The 25011-nt window shown below is 45.8% G+C and overlaps 1 protein-coding gene across 2 annotated transcripts in view; it reads right to left on the bottom strand.

The window, feature by feature from the left end:
• The window catches only part of CCDC3 (coiled-coil domain containing 3), a 121305-nt gene that overhangs the window by 53455 nt on the left and 42839 nt on the right, over positions 1–25011 (bottom strand). Inside the window, exon 3 of one of the 2 annotated variants that reach the window (XM_089311752.1) lies at positions 19459–23318. The exons of the other annotated variant lie outside the window; for it this stretch is intronic. Coding sequence (XP_089167878.1) covers positions 23301–23318 — 18 coding nt within the window. The 3' untranslated portion in view covers positions 19459–23300. Of the gene's footprint in view, positions 1–19458; positions 23319–25011 lie in introns of those variants that run through there. 2 annotated transcript variants of the gene reach the window in all.

Here is a 25011-nt window from a genome sequence, read left to right as displayed (position 1 = left end):
TCCTGTTCACCCTGTGACACATTTTACTGATGTTCCAAGTGTGATGCCTTTTCAAGTTTGCACATCTGGTCCTTTTTTATATTGACATATTTATATTCCTTGTGTGCACTTAACAGTGCAGTGAAGATTTTACTGTTTAATTTTGCAAGAAATTACATAAGAAAACCAAATGGAAATGTCATTATACAGTTTGTAGACAGATTCATAACCCTAATTCTCTAATTGTTGGTAGCCTCTAACCTTGCAATAACTCAGTAGTGGAGCACTGAATAAATACTGACCTAAATATTGGCCCCTAAGGCATAAGGCTTCCCACAGGAAACCGTCTGATGTGCCTCACCAGGGTGTGTTTTCATCTGTGGAGGATTTAATGGTCAACTATATGTGATGACAACTGCATGTCTCAGTGAGTGGGAAATGAGAGGTCAGGTTGGGTTAAGGATTCTAATGGTACCACTGTTACTCTCTAACCGGTAGGAAGCTAAACATTAGTCAACCCCTGGTTAGTGTTCCCTAAGGAATGGAGAGGCATTTGCCAGCAGGTGTAAGTCCCTCTGAATGGGCAGCTTTTGGTAGAATGCTCGTTCCCCAATTTGGCATACCTTTAAATGAGGTTGTGCTGAGAAATCTTTCTCAAACATGAGCTATTCTATTGCGAAGGTCATGGTTGCCCAAGAAACATGTCTAAAAATCCCTTACTAAAGCTGATTTAGATGACAGGATTGCCTCTGGCTATGTGACAGCTCACACTTCCTGCTATACTTGGACAGACACGTCTGGTATTGTAGAAACTCAGCTACAATAAATCAACAAGCAGGCTACTTGTTTAGAATAAATGGATTCCTCTTCTGGATCATTCTCTGGTTTATGGGGATCTTGATCAAGGAGCATATTTCAGTCTGTTGGTGTTATCCTCATCATAGTCACCATTCTAGTCTTCCTGGTATGTTCTATCCTTTCAGGTGTCTTAAATGCCTGTAGGTAGCTCTCCACTGGGTACCAGATAGTTTCATTCCAGTTAGAGCAACACACATAGGAAAACAGCACAGTGAATCATTCATCTGACCTGATACCATGGTGAAGTCCATATGGAGGCCAAAAAGACCACTACAATGGGGACAGAGAGTGGTGGCAATGTTTAAGGTTTTGGCCAATCTCTCAAGATTGAGAGACTTATCAAAAAGGGGGAATCATTAAGTAAGTAGGAGGCCATCAGCCTGAGGATGTCTCTTTATAGTATAAGTTCCTCCATAACACAGTGCAATCCAAATGTAAGAATATACCTTTTGTAACAAACAGCTAGATTTTAGCCAACCACAAGCAGTCAAACTTCAGGCAGCCAACGAGTCAGCTATGTCCCCACAAGGCCAGTACTCAGCCAATCAGTGCTTTTCCTGCTTTGCTTCCTGTTGAACCTATAGAAGCTCACTGCTCCCACTACTGAGCAGAGCTCTCTGAATCCCCTCTGGCTCTGAGTGCTACCTGAATGATGCATCATTCTTTCATCAAGTAAACTGTCAAGTTTAATTCGAGGTTTTTCTTTTCAGACATAGCACATTTTACCATGAGCTCAAGACTTGTACGCTCCATTTGCTGTTGTGGCAGGATAAGGTTTTCCTTCCCTAACCTGTCTCCTGCCTTTCCCCTCTTAGCAACATTTCCTGCAGGATCTTCACTACTTGTGAATGGTGCACTGCTTCCCTTTCATCCCATGTGACCTCAATACTCTGCTTCCTGGAGTCCCCATACCGACTCCTCTTACTATAACCATCCCCCTCCTCTGCACAGATGAAGACGAAGACCCCGAAAAGACAGTCTTAGAAAACTTAAAATGGACAGAGGCTACCTCTATCACTGCTGGGTTCCCCATTTGATCTCCAGAATTTATTTTCTGTCCATCACCAGTTCCTCCCCACTGAGGTTCCTAACTGGGTAGGGCCCTGTCTCCTGCCCAGATTCCCATGTCCCTGCTGTAGCTTCGAGGCACTGTCAGTCCCATTCTGAGGCCAACACAGGAGGAAGGGATCAGGAGGGAAGGAGGCTCTGGAGCGGGGTTGTAGCTTGGTAAAGGTGTTGCCTATCCAGTGTTTGGTAGATGCAATTTGGTCTCCAGTGATCAGAGGATATAATGTTCTTCCTGAAGTTTATGCCCAGGGGGACCAATACTCATTTATCTTCTGCTCACTTCACAACAGCAAACATTTCACAAGCATCTACCACGTGCCTGGTGTTGGAAGCCAGAAATACCTAAAGTGCTGACAGGATCGCATCGGACTATCCTGCTGCACAATTTGGTGGATCATCGCCTCAGCTGCAGGCCACCTTGTCATGACCTACAGTATCTTGTATTGTGGCAAGCACCCAGGTCTTCTGTTTAATGACTGTGTACTCTGTAACAGGAACTTAACAGGAGGTGCTCCATGCACGGCTGAGTAGAATACATCGCTACAATCAGTGGCTCTTGTATGAAGAGCTGAGTTAGGGCAGAGAGGCGGCTTATAGGTTCCCTTTAAATGATGATAATAATGGCTACAGTTGTCCAGTCCCTCCTAGGGGTTAGGCACAGTGCTAAGCACAGCTTCCCAGTAGTCCTCTGGTATGCTCGCTATTATTAGCAGCGTCCCCCCACCCCCCGCCCAGTCTGTAGATGAGGAAATGCAGGGCTACGGCTAAGATGTTCCCGAGCTTAAATGGACAATCCAGACTTTGAACTGACGTGGTCTGACTTCAGAGCTCAGCTCCTGGCCACTAGTTAAACAAACTGACTCTCAGAATACGGGGCAGGCCAGGGCTCCTGGGCATGCCAGATGTCCCAGAGAAGAACGTGTGTGATGTGGCTGAAGGTCTGTTAATGGAGGGCAGGGTCTCCCTCTGCTACTGAAACCACCTGTTCTTTTTCGTTTCTCTCTCTCCCTTCAGAACTTTTCCTAGAGTAGCTCATCTCTTCTTCCAACCCTTATGTAAGGGTCCTTGTTAAACAGGGTCTGCCCTTTCTAGTAACATTGGACCCACAGTCCAAGTGACTCAGCTGCTGACCCAAAGTAGTCAAAATCCCAGTTCTGGCTATTAGGCCGACTCTTTTACGTCTTCTAACATTGAGGGGATACCTAGGCGCCGGCAGGCCCGTGAGAGGACTGCAGTATCCCAATTGTTAGGGATCCTGAGAGGGAATGCTCCATGGGTTAGCCAAATAGCAAAACAGCCAAACACCATTATCCGTGGGTCCTTAATACAGGCTCTCACCTTTTCCTTGGTAATGGACAACTGCCTACAACACGTGAAACTGCCCAGAATAAAGACCATGTGTCCCAGCCTGTGTTGAGCCAGGTTTGGACATGTGGTTTAACTCGGGCCATGGGAGACCAGCAGAAGGCTGTGTGCAGATGCTACAAAGTGCTTCATAAAGGAAAAGGCACGTCCTTCTCTTGCCCTTTTTTCTTCCTGCCAGCTGAAATGCAGGTGTTTAGGATCCTGAGATGAACTTAACCATGGAGGCCATGGGTGGTAGAGCAGCCAGATCTAAGAACCTGTCACCATCAACTTCCATTCCAGCCTGGACTGCCTGAATTTCCCAACAAAGAGAAATAAGATTCTACCTAGACCACGACACTTGGGTTTCCCGATCCTGGAGTTGAACCTACTCCTGAAGAATATACCCTAGTTTCTCCAATAGGACAGGACTGTCCTGCTCACTGAGAGAAAGCCACAAGTGCAGGTTTCCTGTGCTAATCAACAGCCTGACCTATCACATCAGTTACTTAGATGAGATTAAATCCCTCCTCCCTAACCCCAGTTAGAACAGCTGTTATCAAAGAGACAAAAAGTAACACGTGTTGGAAAGGATGCAGCGACCAGGGAACTCTTACACACGTTGGTGGGAATGTAAATTAGGAAGCTACTAGACAGCAGAGCAGAGGCATTTCTTTTACAACTGAAATTAGAACTACCCTATGATCCAGCAATCCCACTCCTGGGTGTATCTCCCCCAAAAGTGAAATCATGACACCAAACACACTCCCATGTTTATTGCAGCATATTCACAATAGCCAAAGGTAGGACTCAAACATGATGCCCAGCAGTGGATGATGAATGGCTAAAGAAAATGTAGTGCATATACACAATGGGATACTATTCAGCAACAACAAAGAATGAAATCCTGTCATTTGCATCCAAGAAGATGGAACTGGAGGACATCCTGGGAAGTGAGTCAAGCACAGGGAGACATACTGCATTTTCTCACTGAAAAGTAGATCTCACAAAGAAGTGGAATGTGGAATAGTGGTCGCTGGACACCGATGAGGGCAGGGAGGTGGAATGAGGTTAATGAGCACCAAAATACTCTAACAGGTAGAATTAGTTCTAGTGTTCTTTAGGATAGTATGGTAACTAAGGTTTATCTATAACAATCTGTGATGATTTAAAAACAACTAGAAAAGAGTCTGCACAATTTCTGTACATAAAAATGATTAATGTTTAAGATGGAAATCCTAATTACTCTGTTGGATCTTTAAAATTATATACATGTATCAAATTATACTGTACCCCATAAATATGTACAAATATTATGTTGTCAATTAAAAAAACTATTCCATTAATCCACTATATTTGGGTTTTTAAGAAAGCTTTTATTCATGTGCTTTCAATTTAGTTGAAATACAGAGAGACAGATCTGCCATTTGGTAGTTTACTTCCCAAATGCCTTCAACAGTTGGAGCTGGGTCAGGCTGAAGCCAGGAACCCAGAACTCAATCTGTGTCCCCAAAGCAGGTGGCATGGACCCAGGTACTTGAGGCATCATCACAGCCTTCCAGGGTGTGAATACAGGAAGCTGTACTCAGAAGCAGAGCAGCGTGCTAGTGTTGTGGTGCAGCAGGTTAAGCTGCTGCCTGCAATGCTGGCATCCCATATCAGAGTGCTGGTTCAAGTCCCAGCTGCTCTACTTCTGATCTAGTTCCTCTACTAATGTGCCTGGGAAAAGCAGATCATGGCCTGAGCTTGGCCTGGCACCCAAGTGGGAGACCTGGATGAAGATCTGGGCTCCTGGCTTTAGCTTAGGCCATTTGTTCAGTGAATCAGTGAATATAAGATCCCTCTTTCTCTGTCTCTCCTTCTGTCACTCTGCCTCTCAAATAAACAAACCTTTAAACAACAGCAAAAAAGCAGAACATGACTTAAACATGCCATTCCAAGTGGTGTCTTAACCACTGCATCAAATGTGTGCCCCAATATAACTGGGTTTTTTTGACCAGAGGTAAGTGTAGCTACGACTTCTGTGGAAGCTTAGATTATTTCTATGACTGTATAGACCCAGAGAAGTGCCATCAAAAGGCGGGGTGAGAGGCAGGTGTGTGGCACAGCAGGTTAAACCACTGCTTGGGATGCCTGCAGCCCGTATCGGTATGCCTGGGGTTGAATTCCACCTCTGCTTCCCATCCGGCTTCCTGCTAATGCACATAGGAGACAGCACATGATGACCTAAGTACTGGGTTCCTGCCACACACATAGGAGACCAGGATGGAGTTTCTGGCTCCTGGCTTTGCCTTGGCCTAGCCCTGGCTGTTGTGGGTACTTGGGCAGTGAACCAGTGAATGGAAGATTGATCTCTCTCTCCCTTCGCTGCCTTTTTTCTTCATTTTGATTTTTTTTAACTGAAGTGGTGGAGACTAGACCAAGAACCTCATCATATACCTATCTCTGTGAGCAAGCTCTGGGTACACACCTGAATGCAAACGTGTGAGACAGCTATACCATGGAAAGAGATGGTTGGCCTACTGTCCACACACCTGGGTTCTCTCCTAGCTGGTGCTCCACATGCAAGTTCAACATTACCTCCTGTGTTCACCTCCACTGACTCCCTTCATTGCCTTCACTTGGGTTGTTGTGGGTGTAAGTGGGAAGCCAGCATCTGCTGTCTCTTTAAAACACAGCACCAGCCCTGCCCCCACTCTTCCCTTGCCTGGTTCAGGCCACATCAATCCTATTTCTCCTCTGTCTATGCATCAACATAACTCATGGCTTACTCTCACAGGCTGGAGTTTAATCAGTACTTACTGAATGAATCAGTAAACCAAATATGATCAACAGGGCCTTGAGTCTAAGAGTTCAAGCTAACAAAAAGTCTCTCCAAAAGAATCTTTAGGAAGCAGTATACATTTAAAAGGAAGGATCAACCAGAGCAGTCACCAGGCTGCTCTTAGCATTGTTTTGATTGAGAAGTAAAGAAGGAATACTACCCTGCTGTAATGGTCAGCGTGAGTCTAAGGATGGGAATCGATCCATCACCCCACTACCAGATTCTAGCCATTGTGACCGAGACTGGCTCCTGTGCACAGAGCAGGATGAGGCCAAGCATTCTCTACACACACAGAAAAAAGTGTTTTCACATGTTTGGGTTGGTGAACACTAGAAAAACTTGGACTTGTCATTTTTGCCCCTTAGCCTGTGTTTTTCTGACTAAATCTCTTGCACAGTATTGAAATAGAGCAAACACTTCTAAATTCCCTACCATGTCAGAGACCCTTGGGAGAACCCATGTACCACGGAAGTTGACAGCTGTGATCTTGTCCAAAGAAAGGCACTGTGACCTGACCACCAATTCCCAATGATAGGAAGCACCTCGGTAGGGAAGGTAGGAAGTGCCTTCTATTCTACCACACCTGATTCTACAGAGTGTCCGACCATAGTAACTAGGACAGTTCAGCCTGGGCTGCCTCACGGGGGACAGGGTATGCAGTCAAGTTTGTCTACTAGGTCCCCTTCATAAACGGGCTGTTATCTGTGCCTCAATTTACCTACAGCTACTTGAGCCATTCAAGACCAGGAACGAGGTGAAATGACCCGCCAGCACCATCACCAAGTACTTAGTGAGCAGTGGAGAGACAAAGCACCCTGCAAACCCTCTCCGGGCCCATGAAGAATGTTCATTTCAAGGCAATGTGTCTTCCTCTGGATGCTGGGACACAGGAGTGAGATGTGGGTCTCTCCCAGCATTTAGGAATAAAGGAGGATAGAAAAGAAAGGACCAGGCACCACGCATTCATGCCCTGGTGACACTTTGGGTTATAAAATATTCCTCTGTTGTTGGGCCTCAGCTAAAAATGTTCAGAAGCCAGTAATCAAATATGTGATGGCTTGGCCAGCGTGGCCTGCAGTGCCAGCATCCCATATGGGTGCCGGTTCAAGTCCCAGCTGCTCTACTGCCAATCCAGCTCTCTCTATGGCCTGGGAAAGCAGAAGATGGCCCAAGTCCTTGGGCCCCTGCACCCATGTGGGAGACCCGGAAGAAGCTTCTGGCTCCTGGCTTTAGTTCAGCACAAATCCAGCCATTGTGGCCAACTGGGAAGTGAACCATCAGATTGAAGACATACCTTTCTGCCTCTCCTTCTCTCTCTGTGTCAACAGCTGGAGCTGCACCAATCTGGAACCAGGAGCTTCCTTTAGGTCTCCCACATGGGTGTAGGAGTCCAAGGACTTGGGCCATCCTCCACTGCTTTCCCAGGCCGTAGCAGAGAGCTGGATCACAAGTGGAGCAGCCGGGACTTGAACCTGCACCCATATAGGATGCCAGCATGGCAGGGAGCAGCTTTACCTGCCATACCACAGCGCAGTCCCCAACCAAGAATGGACTTTCAATTAAATAAATAAATCTTTTTTTTTTTGACAGGCAGAGTGGACAGTGAGAGAGACAGAGGGAAAAGTCTTCCTTTGCCGTTGGTTCACCCTCCAATGGCCGCCACGGCTGGCACACTGCGGCCAGCGCACCATGCTGATCCGATGGTAGGAGCCAGGTACTTCTCCTGGTCTCCCATGGGGTGCAGGGCCCAAGCACTTGGGCCATCCTCCACTGCACTCCCTGGCCACAGCAGAGATCTGACCTGGAAGAGGGGCAACCGGGACAGAATCCGGCGCCCCGACCGGGACTAGAACCCAGTGTGCCGGCGCCGCAAGGCGGAGGATTAGCCTAGTGAGCCACGGCGCTGGCCAAATAAATAAATCTTAAAACAACAACAAAAATCGAACGTGTGACGGGCAGTCGGGATGTTCTTGGGGATTTCTCCTCACATGTCACGTGCATTCATGCTCTCTGGAACTTGGCCCCCATCTGCACAGCGTCTGATTCATTCTGGGGCTGTTCTCAAAGATGGCCAGGATTCCATCTTTCTGACAGACAAGGAAACAAAGGGTGCTGAAGAACAGAAACAACTTCTCACTTCCACACATGGAACAGTGCTGAACTGATTGTGACAAAATCAGATACGATCCAAAGGTAAGCTGGTGTGGTTCTCCTTAAACCTGCACTTGCCAAACAACAAACAGCCATGTAGACCTAGCAGGCACCAGCCTGAACATGAGCTCACAAGAGAGAAGGCTGTCTTTGCTCACTGCTTAGTTCTCAGTTCCCAGAATAGATCCTGGCACAAAGTAGGCCCTCAATAAACATATACTGGATGAGTAATGGTAAGAAGGAAAGAATTAGGACAGGCCCCAAACTCAAAGATAGCTATTTATAGACATAGACTAAATGTACTTAACCCCTCCAAAGAGAATACATTTCCTCAAGGAGCAATAGATAGATCTGCCTAGACTTAGAGAACTAGTTAAAACAGAACCAAGGCTGTGTTGACTTCCGGCTGGAAATGTGTTGATGGCATCTTGTCCCTGAGAACAAATACTAGAGTGGCCTATGTCATTGTCTCCTATCCGAGTTCCCCCCTGCCTTTCTGGTTGCACCTTCCTATGCTTCTTATCTGATTCTGAACTTCATTATCTAGCAACAGTGAGCTAAGTGACATTCTCCAAATGCATGTGGCTGGGTCATGACTTGGTGGCCCTGCACGTTTAATATTCTCCACCTAAAATGCCACCTGTCCTGGGAGCTCAGCAGTATACTGCCATCCTCAGAGCCTTTCCTGATCATACACTCACAGTCTCAACTTCTGCAAGTAAATCAAGTTCCCATCCACATTACCACTGTCCCATGTGCATGCCCACTGTGGTATCATTAACATCCTACTGTAATTTAGTCCATTGGATATTTTCCTTTCCCACTGGACTTTGAGTTCGTTGAAGGCAATAGTTGAACTCAGGCATCTTTATGAATGAAAGGATGAACGAATGAAACAAATGAGTGATTCATTCAGTCATCCTGGAACCTCTGCCCGCCCTTACCCATTCTCACTATGTCTCCATATATACACGTCTGTAGGCATATACTGAGGAACTGCACTGACAAGATTAAAATGTTAAAAGATTAAAATACACATATTTAGATAGTTTGATGCAAAAAAAGGAAATAAAAGGCAAGTGGTTGATACTTGTTCTAACAGGTAAACTACAGACAAGCTATGAACCCACTGCTGAGGCACAGACTGATGAAATATGGGCCAAGAAAAATGCTACCCTGAGTCTCACTGACTTTCTGAAGGGGCCAAGGCCGAATAGACAGCTCCTGCAACTTGACTCCCAGGAAAAGAGTGGAAGAAGGGGAATAACAGATCTCTTTGCCAGGGTCTGCTTCAGGGGTCAGCAATGTTTTCTGTTAAGGGCCAGGCAACAAGAATCTCAGCTTTACTGGACATCAGTCTTCGCCCTAACTTGTACTCAACTGTGCTAACCAAAAGCAGCCACAGACTTCATGACCAGGACTGTGGGCCAGTAAAGCTTCTTTTATAGACCCTGAAATTTGATTTTCAAACAAGTTTTGTGTGTCATCTAATAGTTGTCTTTTTTGTTTTTACAAACTATTTAAAAACATTTTTAAAAATCACAATTAAAAGCCTTACAGAAACAACAGCACAGATTTGGTGCACAGCCTGTAGCTGACTGACCTCTGATCTACTGTGGAGAAATGATGCTATGCAACAATGTCTGGGAATCTTCACTTGGAAAACAAATACTGTAGTAGTTGACCCATAATACCCATTATCTGACCTAACCCACATTTGAATATTTTTAATCCAAACAAACACAAGGTCCATAAAAGACTTTATTCAACTCAGTTTTTGTTTGGAATGATCTTTGGATTTCCTTTCCCTGATATGGAATTTCCTGAATGGAATATACGAGGCAACTTCAAAAAGTATATGGAAAAATTGATTCAAACAATGAGTTTATGTTGTTGCAAAAGATTTTTTTGTGGTCCATGTTTAGTTTTGTTCATAATACACATTTCATGAGATTTTGGGAATCCCTTGTATGCATGGATTTCAAATATTTTGCACCAAAAAAAAAATTGGGGGGTGGGGGGCAGGTGCTATGGCATAGTAGGCTAAACCTTTGCCTGCAACAGTGGCATCCCATATGGACACCAATTTGTGTCTCGGCTGCTCTTCTTTTGATCCAGCTCTCTGCCCATGGCCTGAGAAGGCAGTGCAAGATGGCCCAAATGCTTGGGTCCATGTACCCATGTGGGAGACCCAGAAGAAGCTCCTGACTGGATCAGCCCAGCTCTGGCTGTTATGGCCCTGTGAGGAGTGAACCAGTAGACCAGAGACCTTTCTGTCTGTCCCCCTCTCTGTCTGTAACTATTTCTCAAAATAAACAAACTTTTAATTCCATTTTCCACAAACATTTTTAAGCAACAGGGAAGAAGAGAGAAAGAGAGATCTTCCATTCACTGGTTCACTCCCCAAATGGCTGCAGCACCCAGGACTGGACCAGGCTGAAACCAGGAGCCCAGAACTTCTCTAGATCTCCCCCTTGGGAGGCAGGACGCAAGTACTTGGGCCTTCACCCACTGCTTCACAGGCATATTAGCAGGGAATGGGATTGGAAGCAGAATAGCCAAGACTAGAACCAGGCACTCTGATATGAGATGCCAGCATCCCAGGAGGCACCTTGACCTTCCTGTGGCACAACACCTGCCCCGCCCTCTTCTGTAAACTCTTAGAAGTACCTTCATATAACGTTTTCCCAATTACAATCTAAAGATCCATAACCACTGTTTTCCAGAGGGTAAATGGTATGGCCCAAAACTGACAGCTGGTCAAGGTTAAGGCCAGAACCTCTTCCTGGGCCAGTGTTTACCAAGGCATCTCTTGGTGGCCAAAACCTGCGAGACCCAAGGAAAGTTAAAATTTTCTGTCCTTCCTTACTGGTTTTCTGTACTGGCCTTGGGGACAAAGGCAATGAAAAACACAGACATGCTGCTTTGGAATATCCTGTCTTAATTCTTTAGCTTTACAGCCTCTGGAATTACATTGCTGTTTTTCTAGTGTTTCCTTCGCATGCATTTGGGAAAAGAGGAGAGAGAATACAAGAAAAGTGAGGCAGGAGAGACAACATGGGGACCCTGAGAGAAGGTGCTGGATGCTGGAGCCTCAGAGGATGGAAATTCCCCATCCCTGTGTTGGAATATTATCTGCTTACTGGCCCATGGAAGGCAGCTGCCGGGCAGGGAGATTAATAACGTGACGTTCCAGCACAGATCTACACTGAATAAACAGACTGCAGCCCACAACTCGCCACGTGCCTCCTGTGCTTTTGTTCCAGGCTCAAGCAGCTTACCCACAGTGACAAATTATGCAGAAACAAAACACCAGGTGGGGCAGGGTGCACTCTACCATGGGGAGAGGCGAGAGATGTGGCAAGTGGCCAGGAAGCCCAAGCACCCCAGGCTGCACAACCTTGCCCCTGAAGCTAGAAGTTTGGACGACTCAACACAGGTTCTGAACAGCTCTGCTGCCCAAACTTCACCTGCCCGGCCACAGGCTGGGGATTCTGTCCTCACGTCTAGAACGAGCCGCCTTGACCAAGCCAAGCAAGATAAGAGATGGGGACGTGTCAGTGTACTACACCAACAGAAGGGATTTGGGGGCAACCTGCAGACTTTCTTACCCTTTATTGTTGGGAGTGATGGTCTTAAAATATGATAGGTAGGTGGGAGATAAAGTGGCCAAAAGGTAGCACAGAGGTGCCCAACAAGAGGTGAGAAGCCTCGAAGTATAACTTTGCCCCTTAGCAACTTGAAGTAGCTTTTGCCGTGTAGGCACTGCCTACTGCTCCACATGGTGCTGCAGGGGAGCTGGGGCTTAGAACGCCACAGACCGGGGTTCCCAGCCAGATTTTGCCCAAGCTCTGTGGCTTGGGCAAATGGCTTAACCCCACCAAGCCTTTGTTTTACCCTCACCTGGGATGTGAGAGTAATAACACTGTACACACATCAGAGTTGTTGTCAGAAATCTAGCATCACAAGAGCCCGCCCAAGAGACCACTGCCTACTAAATTCACTCTACCCACAAATGTGTCAGGAAAGCAAAAGGCAGGTGGGTCAATTCACGGCTAAAGACCAATATTCCCTCTAATAATGGGGTCCAAATAGCATAATGATGGAGAAAGAAGAAAAAGCTTCGACTGGTCTTAAATTATCCCAGCCACAGTCTATGCAGCAACTCTATTTATTGGAATGGTCCTTGTGAGTCTGCAGGGGATTCTGACAGAAACAAATCTGGAGTGTTTTTTCTGTGGTTCCTTCCCAGAGACTCTGGGACTACTGAATAAATGCCTCCCAGCTCTCCAGCTGGCCTGATTTACTCTTGTTTGAAGACTTCTTTGACAGAGCTACAAAGAGAGAGGGAGACACAGAGACACAGACAAGGAGACAAAGAGATCTTCTATCTGATGGTTCACTTCCCCAGACAGCCACAACAGCCAGAGGGCCAGGGAGCAGAGGCCCAAACATTTGGGCCACCTGCTGCTTTCCCAGGCATATCAGCAGGAAGCTGGATCAGAAGTAGAGCAGCCAGGACTCAAACTGGCATCCATATGGGATGCCAGCTTTGCAGGCGGCAGCTTTACCCACTACGCCACAAATGTCTGGTTTACTCTTAAGCCTGAAGCAACTCAGGACAGCAACTGTAGTCCATCAACTTGATCTTCAAAGGAAGACTCTGCAAGAAGTTCATGGAGCTTAAGCTCATCCCACCCCTAGGTAATCAGATGGAATCAACAGTTTCCATTTCAACCTTGTCTTTGCTGATCCAGGCTTATACTAATCCTCAGGTGTTCCAATGGCTAGCTGTAGTCTGAACTTCAAATCACCACCACTCTGGGGCTGGCACTGTGGCATAGCTGGTTAAGCCTCCACCCATGAAGTTGACAATCCATATGGGCACCGGTTTGAATCCTGGCTGCTCCACTTCCAATCCATCTCCCTTCTGATGTGCCTGGGAAAGCAACACAGTATGGCCCAAGTTCTTGGAAGAAGCTCCTGGCTCTGACCTGGCAGCACAGGGCTGTTGTGGTGGCCATTTGAGGATTGAACCAGCAGATGGAGGATCTATCTCCTTCCCTCTCTCTGTTATTCTACCTTTCAAATAAATAAAATCTAAAAAAAAAAAAAAAAAAAAAAAAAAAAAAAAAAAAAAAAAAAAAAACCACTCCATAAATTTAGAGAAAGAGCCCCTTGACCCATTCACGAGGGATAGGTGTGGGAGGAAATGCAGACATCTGATGAAGGAAGAAAGGACAGTTTGGACTTATACGTGCAAAATGCCAAACCAGATAGAAGCGTAAGCAGCAAGTTTTATGAGGCCGATTATAAATAACGGAACATGTTACTCTGAGAAGATTAGAAGTAAAGTTTGAAAAATGTCCAAGAAGAATGGAAACACAAAGTGCTGTTTTCATGCCAGTGTGAGAGCTCCAGCGTTTCTCCAGGCCTTCTTTGGCTCCCCTGAAGTGGAAGGATTTGATATGACAAATTCCTCCCACAGATGAAAACCCTTGCTTTAAAGTTAATTTACTTGGCATTCAGGAAAACTATACCATAAGACCTTCCTCCCCACTCAAAAAAAAAAAAAAAAAAACTCATCAAGGCCACAAAACCAACATTTGACACGTTACCGTGAAATGAGTTTTCCCATTTATATAGCTGCTTTTTCCTTTTTTTATTATAAGGACATGAACACGTAGCTTTATACTTGTTACCTTTACCTTTAAATGCCACATCAAGAGGCCAGGACAAAAAGCTAAGTCCCAAATGGTATAAAAAGCCATGAACTGGAACCGCGGGACCTTCTTTAAGTCAAAAAGTGTGGACAAAACTCAACAATCATCTGCGATACACAGAGTAGTTTTTCTTGAGTAATTGTAGCAAACAGACTACGAGGATTATTTTTAGATAGAGCTAAAGCCTAGGAAGCCAATTTGCTTTGCCTTTTTTTGGAGGGGGGCTATGACTGCAGGAGCTTTTAAAAGCTTTCTTACAAGTGTTAAGTGTGTGCTTTTCATGAAGAGATATTTAAATTTGCATACCTGTGAGTGCATATACACACACACATGTATATATGTACACATATAAGTATATACACATATATCATACAGACACAATATACACTTCTCCATTTTCTTTCTTCCCATATCAAAAATAATGCGACCTAAACATTTTCTTTGGTAAAGAGACCTCAGCTCTTTGGAAAAATACTTCTGCAGTTAAATACCACTTTCAACTAATCAAAATAGCTGTGAGAAAGAGGCTACTGAGACCCCATTTCGTGACCACATGGGGCAATTGTAATTCCCTTTATTTACAAGGCTGCTTTCACTTCTCCCAATATGCAGACTATGACCAAAGGGGCCATCCTTTCTTTGCCCCTGAGCAACACACTAGATTCCTATCTACTTGTACATCCATCTTTCTTCCTTCATCTCTAAGAACACACACTAGTTATAATAACATTGTTATTTTTATTGTCTTCTGAGACTTATCCAACCTATATTTTAATCACAATAATAACAGCAAATATAAGTATACACACAGCACTTCCCATGTCTGAAGCACTGCTTGAAGTTTTTAAAAATAAATGAATTAAATCATGTGTTACATCATCTATTTCTCATGGCTTATTATGTTGGTTGCCTAAATCCATCCCTCCTTCCTAGTGAAACCTAGTCATGTCCAAGCTTCACACAGTCATGACCTTGGGATGGGCTGTCCTAGGAGGTGGATCCTCATTCATCTAAGCTCATAGGCGAAGCCTTCCAGGGACATGTAGATGACAGATTCCTGGGCAAGGACATGTGAGAAAAAAAAAATCTACTGATTTTAAGGAAGAAGAATTTGTTCAAGAGGACAATTTTTTTTGGTTGCTGTTCTTAATAAAAAGTACACAGGAAGAGAATCTCTCCCTCTAGAATTTTGTGAGTCCAGAGTTGATGCCTAGAACTTCTGGAGCCTTCTTGCAAGCCTAAGGGAGCTGGTCTGAAAACCAACGTACCCCAGAAAGAGAATGCCAAGAGGTTACTGGGCACCAAGGAGGGACCCAGAAACCCAGATTTTCCTGTATACACAGCAGCCATAACTCGCTTTCTTGCCTCATGTGGTTATACATTTCCTCATTGTTTTAAGTAGTTGAGTTCTGACATCTCTTACTTGCTGTCAAAGGCATCCTTAATGATAAAATTAACTTTCCCGATGCAGAAAGAGAGTAAGATGACAAGTGATTTATGCCACTACCCTTAGTAAATGCACAAAGACCCTGCAAACATTAGAGACACAAATTTGAAGGAGTTCGGAATGCGCCACCCTCAAATATGCAGCTCAGGTGTGCCAATCGCTGCAAGCTGAAGGCAAGGAGAGCTGTCTCTGGATTCCCCATATCTGCCTAAAGACAGATCCCCCAAAGGGAACTTGATTGGCCTCCATCCCTTCCCCAGGGGTTCCATCAGCTGAGAATAATTACCTCTTATCACAGAAGAGGAGACCCAAGTCAACACCTCACAGGGCACAGTGCAGCGTGTCACAAGCCATCCTACCTCCCCTCCACTTGTCTAGGGGCCCACTCATCATCCCTTCAGGGATGTGTTCTCTAAACTGCCCACACCTCCCTCCTTGCTGCCTTTGAAAAGGATATATAAAACTCCTATATCTGGTCCTGGAGAGGTATTTCTCTGATGTTCCCATTCATATAATAAATTTGCATTACTTTTCTCCTGTTAATCTGTTTTCATAGACCCGGAGGGCAAAGCGAAAGTTTCTCCACTCCCACCCACATAAAAAAAAAAAAAAAAAGGCAAGTTCTAGAGAAGGGATCTTGGGATCTTGGGGCCAGCACTGTGGTGTAGAAGGCTAAGTAAGCCTCTGCCTGCAGTGCGCCAGTTTTGAGTCCCGGCTGCTCCACTTCTGACCCAGATGCCTGCTAATGCGCCTGAGAAAACACTGGAAGATAAACCAAGTGCTTGGGCTCCTACATCCACCTGGGAGACCCACAAGAATGCCTTGGTTCCTGGCTTCAGAATCAGCTGAACTCTGGTCATTGCCGCCATTTGGGGCGAGAACCAGTGGATGGAAGATCTTTCTCTCTCTCTTGCTCTCCCTTTCTCTCTGCCTGTTAATTTAAAATATTGAGAAGGGCTCCCAAACCCCAATGCTTAATAAATGACAGGTATATATACTGCTGTAACCACCCCCTCTTCATATAATTCATCTTGAAATTATGGTTACCAAGTTCATCAACTAGAGTTCAATAAAGGTCTCTGATTCTTACTCCCACTTTCTGATTTTGTGTGTATGTATGTGATTACACACGTGCAAATCACTCAAAGTATCACAAGGCACATGGAAAGGCAACTGTGTCATTTTTTTTCTTAAACACTAATGGTTTGGGCTCTAACAGTACATTTTAGAAAATGCAAATTCCTTTCTCCTTTAAAAGTCTTTCTCCAGCTGTTCCCAAGGCTGGGCCTCTCTGTAATTGTCAGTCTGTAAACACTGAGCACCTGGGAGTAGTGTCAGCAGGCTGTACTGAACTCGAAGCCCATAGTATCAGTTTTGTTTCTCATCCTTGGGCACTGAGTTACTTCTCAATACTAATACCTGTTGCTGCATTAGAAGCACACTGCTGCCCTCCCTCTAAGTCTTGCACCAACACCATCCTAGAAATAAGGAGCAAATTATGTTTTGTGGCTTTGGGAACAGGAACTAAGCATGCCTAGTTCAGTCCTACTCTCTCCCTTTTCCTCTTGGGAGCCAGCTGACCACAAGAAGCTCCCAGTCTAATCTTCTAAGCCCAGCCGACCACGTTAGAGCCATCAGACCACACATAGGTTCTATCCTTGCAGGAAGGCCTGGCCTACCCGGGTGGGCAAGTCCATCTAACCCCAAGGATGGGAATCAGCCATGTTGTCTGAAGATAGAAGCTGTTTTTTCCAATATAATCTTTTTGTTCTTTTTTAAACTTTTATTTAGTAAATATAAATTTCCAAAGTACAGTTTTGAATTGCAATGGCTTCCCCCCACCCCATAACTTCCCTCCCACCCGCAACCCTCCCATCTCCCGCTCCCTCTCCCATTCCATCTTGATCAGTTAAAGGAAAAAGTAAAAAGGAATCTTCAACTCATTTAAACCAGAATATGGGTGACAAACCTATCGGTAATAATTGGGCTCACCTAAATCCTCATGATTTTGAAACTAGAGATATTCCACCAGATCGTACTTGTACAGGGCTTGATGGTTATCTCTCTGGGTCTCAACACACAAACCTGGGAGGAAGGCAAAGTTGATTCTCCCAAGATGGACTCTATCGGGAAGCGGAGACTGAGCTATTTTTAAAGAACTGTCCAGGGCAGCACAGCCAGTACAACATTCCACATCCCTAGCTCCTGTGCTGCTGCTTTGGCTGGAGTTCCTTCCCCTCCCCGGCTTCCTGCAGCTCCCTAAGGAGCTGAGTAAACTCAGTGACCTGCCCAAGTGGGGCCCTGGAACCAGGCCGCCCCCTACCTCCCCCTAACACAACAGTTCTGTCTTCTACTTCAACACACAACACATTTATTGAATTCTGTGCCATTTAGTCAACAACCTGATTTGTAGGAAGTCCCAACTTTAATTCTGCCTTCCTTTGGAGGTTTCTCCCAGGCAAAGAAGAGAGTTAATTATTTTGTTGATTTAGTGAATGCTTTTTCATTCTTAAGCAGAAGGTCTCTACCCAAACTGAAAAAGCTTAAGAAGTTCTTTAAAGTCACTCCAGGAGAGTGGTATCACAAGATGGAGACACAGGAAATACCAGCCTTTATCCTCCCCGCCCCCTAGAAAAACAAACACAGACAGTTCTTCACAAACCAAAATAGCCCAGGAGGGCTCAAGGGCCCACGAAAGAATATGCAACAACACTGTAGAGAAAAACAGCAAAAAAGGAGGATATTCACAGAGAAAGGACTGCTGTTGAGATCAGCATACCTGAGATGCCGGGGACATTAAGGGCAAAAAAAGGAAGTGGGAAGCTATTGGTATCAGCCACATGCTGGGGATCACTGTGGTCCCCAGTAGCCTGGGGTGCAGAGGATGCCAGGATCTTTGGCTACAGAGGGAACCAACAGCCATTCCCATTATGGTGCCTCAGGGAGAGACAGACAGACAGACAGATGGCTGCCTATGCCTACCCGCCATCCCCCAATAAACAGCCACTGTGGAGGTGCTTCTGGAAAGGAACCACTCTCCAGACCTGATTTTGGAGGCTGCGCTGGGCCAGCCACATCTCAGACACCAAAAGCCATCACCATAGGGGGCTGGTTCACACACTCTGGACCTCAGAACCAAGCCCTCCTTGCTCATGCCCATACTGTAGGCAGGCAATAGCACACCCCCACTCCCCGATCCTAACACCATTCTAACTCTGCACACACCATGGCAGTGGGGCTGCCCACATTCCGAGGGACCAGTGCTATCACCGCCTTGGACCTCAGAGCCGTAGTCCCTCTGTGCACACCCAGGCTTCCACCCTCAGCTCCGCAGCCTCTCCCCGAATGCCACTCGTGAGATGTTGATGCCACAGCCATTGCAAGAAAGGCTGTAGGTAAGACACGGCACCGAGGGCAGCTCCTCCTCAGCTGTGACTTCCCCAGTGGGAAAAGACAACACCAGGAAAATGTTAGCCACCGTGACTGCCAAAGACCCCAACAGCCGTCAGCACACTGAGGAAATCCACAGCAGCTGAAGATCCCTTGAACTCAGCTGAGAGAGCTGCACCCTCACTGGTACCAGCATCACTTCACCCTGCCCAGCAAGTGTCTCCACACTTCCCCATAGAGAGAAGTCTTAGCAGGGGTGAAACAAGGCCGTAAAACCTGGGAGAGGTGACTGCCCAGTGAATGCACAGACGTTTACCCAAGGCCAAAAGAAACATGAAATAACGAGAGAGAGTCTTAACACCACCAAAAGAACATGATAACCTTTCAGTACCTGACCACAAAGCAGTGCATGTATGTAGGAACTAAGAATTCACACTAATTGTTTTAAGGAAGTTCAGTAAACTTCAAGAGAATACAGCACTATTCAATGAATGAGAATGCCCAAAATGAGAAATTTAGTAGAGAATGAAATAATTTCTTAAACAAATTCTCTAAGTTAAAAATATAATATGTGAAATGAAAAAATGTAATAAAGATTATCATCAGTAGAAGCGACCAAGCAGAAGAAAATACCTGAAGAACAGGTTATTTGAAACTCTAGGGGTCGGCACTGTGGCACAGTTGGTAAAGCCACTGCCTGCAGTGTCGGCATTCCATATGGGCGCCAGCTCGAGTCCCTGCTGCTCCACTTCCAATCCAGCTCTCTGCTATGGCCTGGGAAAGCATTAAAAGATGGCCCAAGTCCTTGGGCCCCTGCACCCACGTGGGAGACCCGAAAGAAGCTCCTGGCTCCTGGCTTCAGATTGGTGCAGTTCCAGCCATTGTGGCCAATTGGGGAATGAACCAGCAGATGGAAGACTGACTCTCTCTCTCTCTCTCTCTCTCTCTCTCTCTCTCTCTCTCTTTCTGCATCTCCTCCTCTATGTAACTCTCACTTTCAAATAAATAAATCTTTTTAAAAAATTCTAATCATTGTGGTACCACATGTGAAGCCACCACTTTACCTGGGAAGCCCTCATCCTACTCTGAAATGTGTGATGTAACTCCTGCCTCCTCTACTTCCAATCCAACTTCTTGTCATTGTGCACCCTGTGAAGCAGCAGATGATGCTCAGGTAGTTGGGTCCCTGCCACCCAAGTGGGAGACCTGCCCGGGATGAGTTTTGGGTTTCTGGCTTTAGTCTGGCCCAGCCCTGGCCACTGTAGGCATTTGGGGAGTAAATGAGCAGATGGAAGATCTCTCTTCTTTTTCCCTGTCTCCCACTCTCCCTCACTCTCTAAAAAGTGAAAATAAATGCATAATATTATATTTAATATATATTTATATATATGATAAATAAAAATGGAAACAATATATCAAAACTTACAATGATGTAGCAAAAGCAGCTTTTTGGGGGGCAGGAAGAAGTTCATAGCAATAAATGCCTACATCACAGAATAATATCTCAAATAACCTAACGTTACATCTCAAGGAACTACAAAGAGACAAACAAACCAATCCCATGTTAACATAAGGCAGGAAATGATAAAGATCAGGCAGATGTTAAAAAAAAAAAAAAAAAACAGAAACTTGGGGGCCGGGCGCTGTGGTGTAGTGAGTTAGGCACCACCTGCACTGCCAGCATCCCACATGGGCACTGGTTTGAGTCCCGGCTGCTCCACTTCTGATCCAGCTCTCTGCTATGGCCTGTGAAAGCAATAGAAGATGGCCCAAGTCCCTAGGCCCCTGCACCCACGTGGGAAGCCCAGAAGCTACTCCTGGCTCCTGGCTTCAGACTGGCACAGTTCTGACCATTGCAGCCAATTGGGGAGTGAACCAGTGGATGGAAGACCTTTATCTCTCTATCTGCCTCTCCTGCTCTGTGTAGCTCTTTCAAATAAATAAATCTTAAAAAAAAAAAAAACAGAAACTACAAGAACAATAGAAAAAAATCAATAAAACTAAGAGTTGATTATTTGAAAAGAAACAAACTACACAGGGCTGGTGCTGTGGTGTAGTAGGTTAAGCCTCTGCCTACAGCTCCAACATCCCATATGGGCACTGATTCATGTCACATCTGCTCGACTTCTTCTTTTTTTTTTTTTTTTTTTTTTTTTTGACAGGCAGAGTTAGACAGTGAGAGAGAGAGGCAGAGAGAAAGGTCTTCCTTTTTCCGTTGGTTCACCCCCCAATGGCCACCACGCTGCGCCGATCCGAAGCCAGGAGCCAGGTGCTTCCTCCTGGTCTCCCATGCAGGTGCAGGGCCCAAGGATCTGGGTCATCCTCCACTGCCTTCCTGGGCCAGAGCAGAGAGCTGGAATGAAAGAGGAGCAACTGGGACAGAATCTGGCGCCCCAACTGGGACTACAACCCGGAGTGCTGGCGCTGCAGGTGGAGGATTAGCCTAGTGAGCCGTGGCACTGGCCCTGCTCGACTTCTGATCCACCTCCCTGCTAATGCCCTGGGAAAGCAATGGAAGATAGTACAAGCACTTGGGCCCCTGCTCCCATGTGCAAGACATGGAAGAAGCTCCTGGCTTTGAACGGGCCCAGCTCTGACCATTGTGGCCATCTGGGAGTGAACCAGAAGATGGAAGACACACTTGGTCTCTCCCTCTGTCTGTAACAGCCTCTCAAATAAATCTTTAAAAAAGAGTAAACTACACCAAGAAAAAAAATAGAAGATAAAATCAGAAAGGAAAGGGAACATTGCAACTGATATAACTGAAAGATAAAAGACCCCAAGAAATTACCAGGAATAAGTCTACATCAACAAATTGTATAAACAAAATAAATGGAAAAATTCCTAGACATATGCAACTTACCAAAGATGAATCATGAAGAAGAATTAGAAAATCCACAGAGACCAATTATGAGTAAGGAGATTGGATCAGTAATACAAAGTCTCCCATCAAAGAAAAGCCTAGGACTCAATGGCTTCACTGCTGAAATCCACTTAACGTTTAAAGAACAACAATCCTACCCAGACTCTTCCAAATAAATAGTCAAAGTGGGAATAAATCCAAACTCCTTTCTGTGAGGCAAGAATTACCATGATACCAAAGCCAGACGGGGAAACTCCCAGAAAAGAAAATTACAGGTCAAACTCACTAGTGAGCAATTTCAAAAATTCTCAACAGAATACTAGAAAATCAAATTCAACATTCACCATAATCAAGTAGCTTCTTGCCTGGCATGCAAGGACGATTGAACATGCACAAATCTATAAATGTAACATACCACATAACAGAATTACAGAGGAAATATATGATCATCTCAATAGCTGCAGGCAAAACAAAAAAAATTAACATCCTTTCATGATAAAAATTCTCAATAAATTTGGTATACAGGAAACGTAGCTCAACACAATAAAGGCCATATATGACCAGCCCACAGAGTGCATCATACTTAGAGAACAGCTGAAAGCAATTGAAAGGATACCCATTCCCTCCACTTCTACCCAACACAATTTTGAAGTCCTATTAAAAGCAATTAGGCAAGACAAAGAAATAAAAGGCACCAAATCAGAAATGAAGAAGGTACAAATTGTACAAGATGCCACCAAAAGACTGAACTAATAAACAAATAGTCTGCAAAATAAAAAAAAAAAAGTTCCTCACTTTTTGTAAGAATTACTTTATTTATTTGAAAGACAGAGTTACAGAAAGAAATAGAGCCAGAGAGAGAGGTCTTCCATTCTCCTGGTTTACTCCCCAAATTACCACAACGACCTGAGCTGAGCTGATCCGATCCAAAGCCAGGAACCAGGAGCTTTTTCCAGGTCTCCCATGAGGGTGCAGGGGCCCAAGGAGTTGGGCCATCTTCTACTGCATTCCCAGGCCACAGCAGAGAACTGGATCAGAAGAGGAGCAGCCAGGACTCAAACTGGCACCCATATGGGATGCTGGTGCTACAGGCTGGGGTTTTAACCCACTGCGCCACAGCGCTGGCCCCCTTTTTTTCTTTTTAAGATTTATTTATCTGAAAGTTAATATTACATAGTCAGGGAAAGACAGAAAGAAAGATTGTCCATATGCTGGTTCACTTCCCTAGATAACCACAGCTGCCAGGGCTGGCCCAGGCCAAGGCCAGGAGCTTCCTCCAGGTCTCCCAGGTGGCAGGGTCCCAGGCATTCGGGGCCATCTTCTGCTGCCCTTCCCAGGCCATCAGCAGGGACGGTGGGTCGGAAGTGGAGCAGCCAGGACACAAAATAGCACCCATATGGGATGCCGGCATTGCAGGCATTGCCTTGACCCACTACACCACAACACTGGCTCCGAGTTATCAGACAAAAGAAAACAATCCTATGCATGATATCTCTAGGAAAAGTACACTACCCAGGAATAAATTTAACCAAGGAGGTGAAAGCAGCCAGCTGGTTCGGCTTCTCAGGAGACAGCAGCACCCTGATATGTATCTGGACAGATTGATCATGCCCGAATCCTACTGCCTGCCCGCATGACCAGTCAGCTTCTCTTCTAAGCCTGGATCCTCATCTGAAAGAGAGTGGGGGAATACATCACTTTGCTTTCAGTATTGTTGTGAGGGATAAAGGCAACAGCAAAGACAACTATAGCAGCTACCACTGATTCAGCCCTGCATGCCGGGTGCCTGCTACAGGCCAGGAGAAGACAAGGAGGAGAAGTCATGGCTTTTTCCATTTCTTAAAGATGTGGAGTTCTACTGTCCATCAACAGTCGGAGGTATCTGACGCAGTGGTTAAGTCGCCCATCAGGATGTCCACATCCCATACTGGAGTGCTTGGTGCAAGGCATGGATCTCTGCTTCCCATTCAGCTTTCTGCTACTGCACACACTGGGAGCCAAGAGATGATGGCTCAAGTGATTTGGTCCATGACACCCATGTGGGAGACCTGGATAGAGTTTCTGGATCCCAGCTTTAGCCTGGCTCAGCCCCAGCAGTTGTAGGCATTTGGGAAGTGAGCCAATAGATGGAAGATCTGTCTCTGTCTCTCCCTCTCCCATTCAAATAAAAGGGAAAATTTTTTTTTAAAAAAATGAGAGCAGCCCTTAGAGATGCAAGAGACAAAATATCATAGCATGGTACAAAGGCCCTCCCGCAAGCCATGTGTCCCAGTACTGGGCCCAACAGCAGCGGCAGCAGCTATAGTGCAAGTCACAAGGCTGAATGGAGGAGGAGAGCCTCTACCAAGAGGCCACCCAGTGGGGCCAAGGGCCAAGGCTGGGGTGCAGGCAATGGACATATTGGCCTCATCCATGAGTCCCCAGGGAGCTCCTCTGGGCAAGGCCCCTGGTTCTCGCCTGTCAGTTCAGGGAAACGTAGCAGGAGCCAGCTGTGCTCTTCCAGTATGGAAGTCCCCTCTAAAGGGCCACAGATGGTGACCATGTAGTGGGTTCCCAGTACCAGACAGTGTTGCTGTCCCCATATCAATGACAATGGATAAGTTCCCCTCTTACCCATGGCACATGTCACCCAATTTCCACCGGGATTAGGTTCAGGTAAACCTGACCCAGGTCTTCTATTCCCACGGCCCTTACCTCACCCTACCTTTTTCCCTCAAGATGTGTGGTATGACGAAAAAGGCACCAGACCAAGCATTAAGGAGACCTGAGATTTCCTTCCTAGCCACCACCAATCTCTGTGACCTTGGTCGGATCACCTATCTCCACGTCCTCATCCATGAAACGGATGCTTGTGGGGGCCCCATGAGCAGAGTGGCAAAGCACCCAAGGAGTGGGGCAGCATTCCAGAAAGGGCCAAGAGGGTCAAAGGACACATCAATGACTCCTTCAACAATGGGAGGTAAGGGACAATGGACAAGATCAGAAATAACGGAGGCTCTGATGATGAAATATGCTGGCTAGGAAAGGCCTGCTGGTGGCAGTGAAACAAAGCTCACCTCATATAGAAAGCAGGGCCAGGTTTGCCAGCATCCCATCTGCAATTCCCATTTGTGAGACAGGCTGGTCTTTGAACTTGGCCGAGCTGGTCAGCGTGTTCCACGCAAGGTGTCATCAACAGAGTACAAAGCTCAGAGCCAGATTTCCAGTATCCTGCCGGCAGGGACCGCCCACATTCCCCTCTTCCTGTTCTCCTTTCAAAGTGTGTTTTCACAGTTGTTACCTCCACGAGCAAAGGGGGTGGAGCTGAGAGTAGACTGATATATGTAAGTGCCATTGAATATACAAAATGTGGAAGTCATACATG

This window comes from Oryctolagus cuniculus, chromosome 13, assembly GCF_051225735.1.
Source record: "Oryctolagus cuniculus isolate XC-2025 breed Fujian yellow rabbit chromosome 13, ASM5122573v1, whole genome shotgun sequence".
In the NCBI taxonomy this organism is placed as follows: domain Eukaryota; kingdom Metazoa; phylum Chordata; class Mammalia; order Lagomorpha; family Leporidae; genus Oryctolagus; species Oryctolagus cuniculus.
This window is presented reverse-complemented; position numbering and strand designations above follow the sequence as displayed.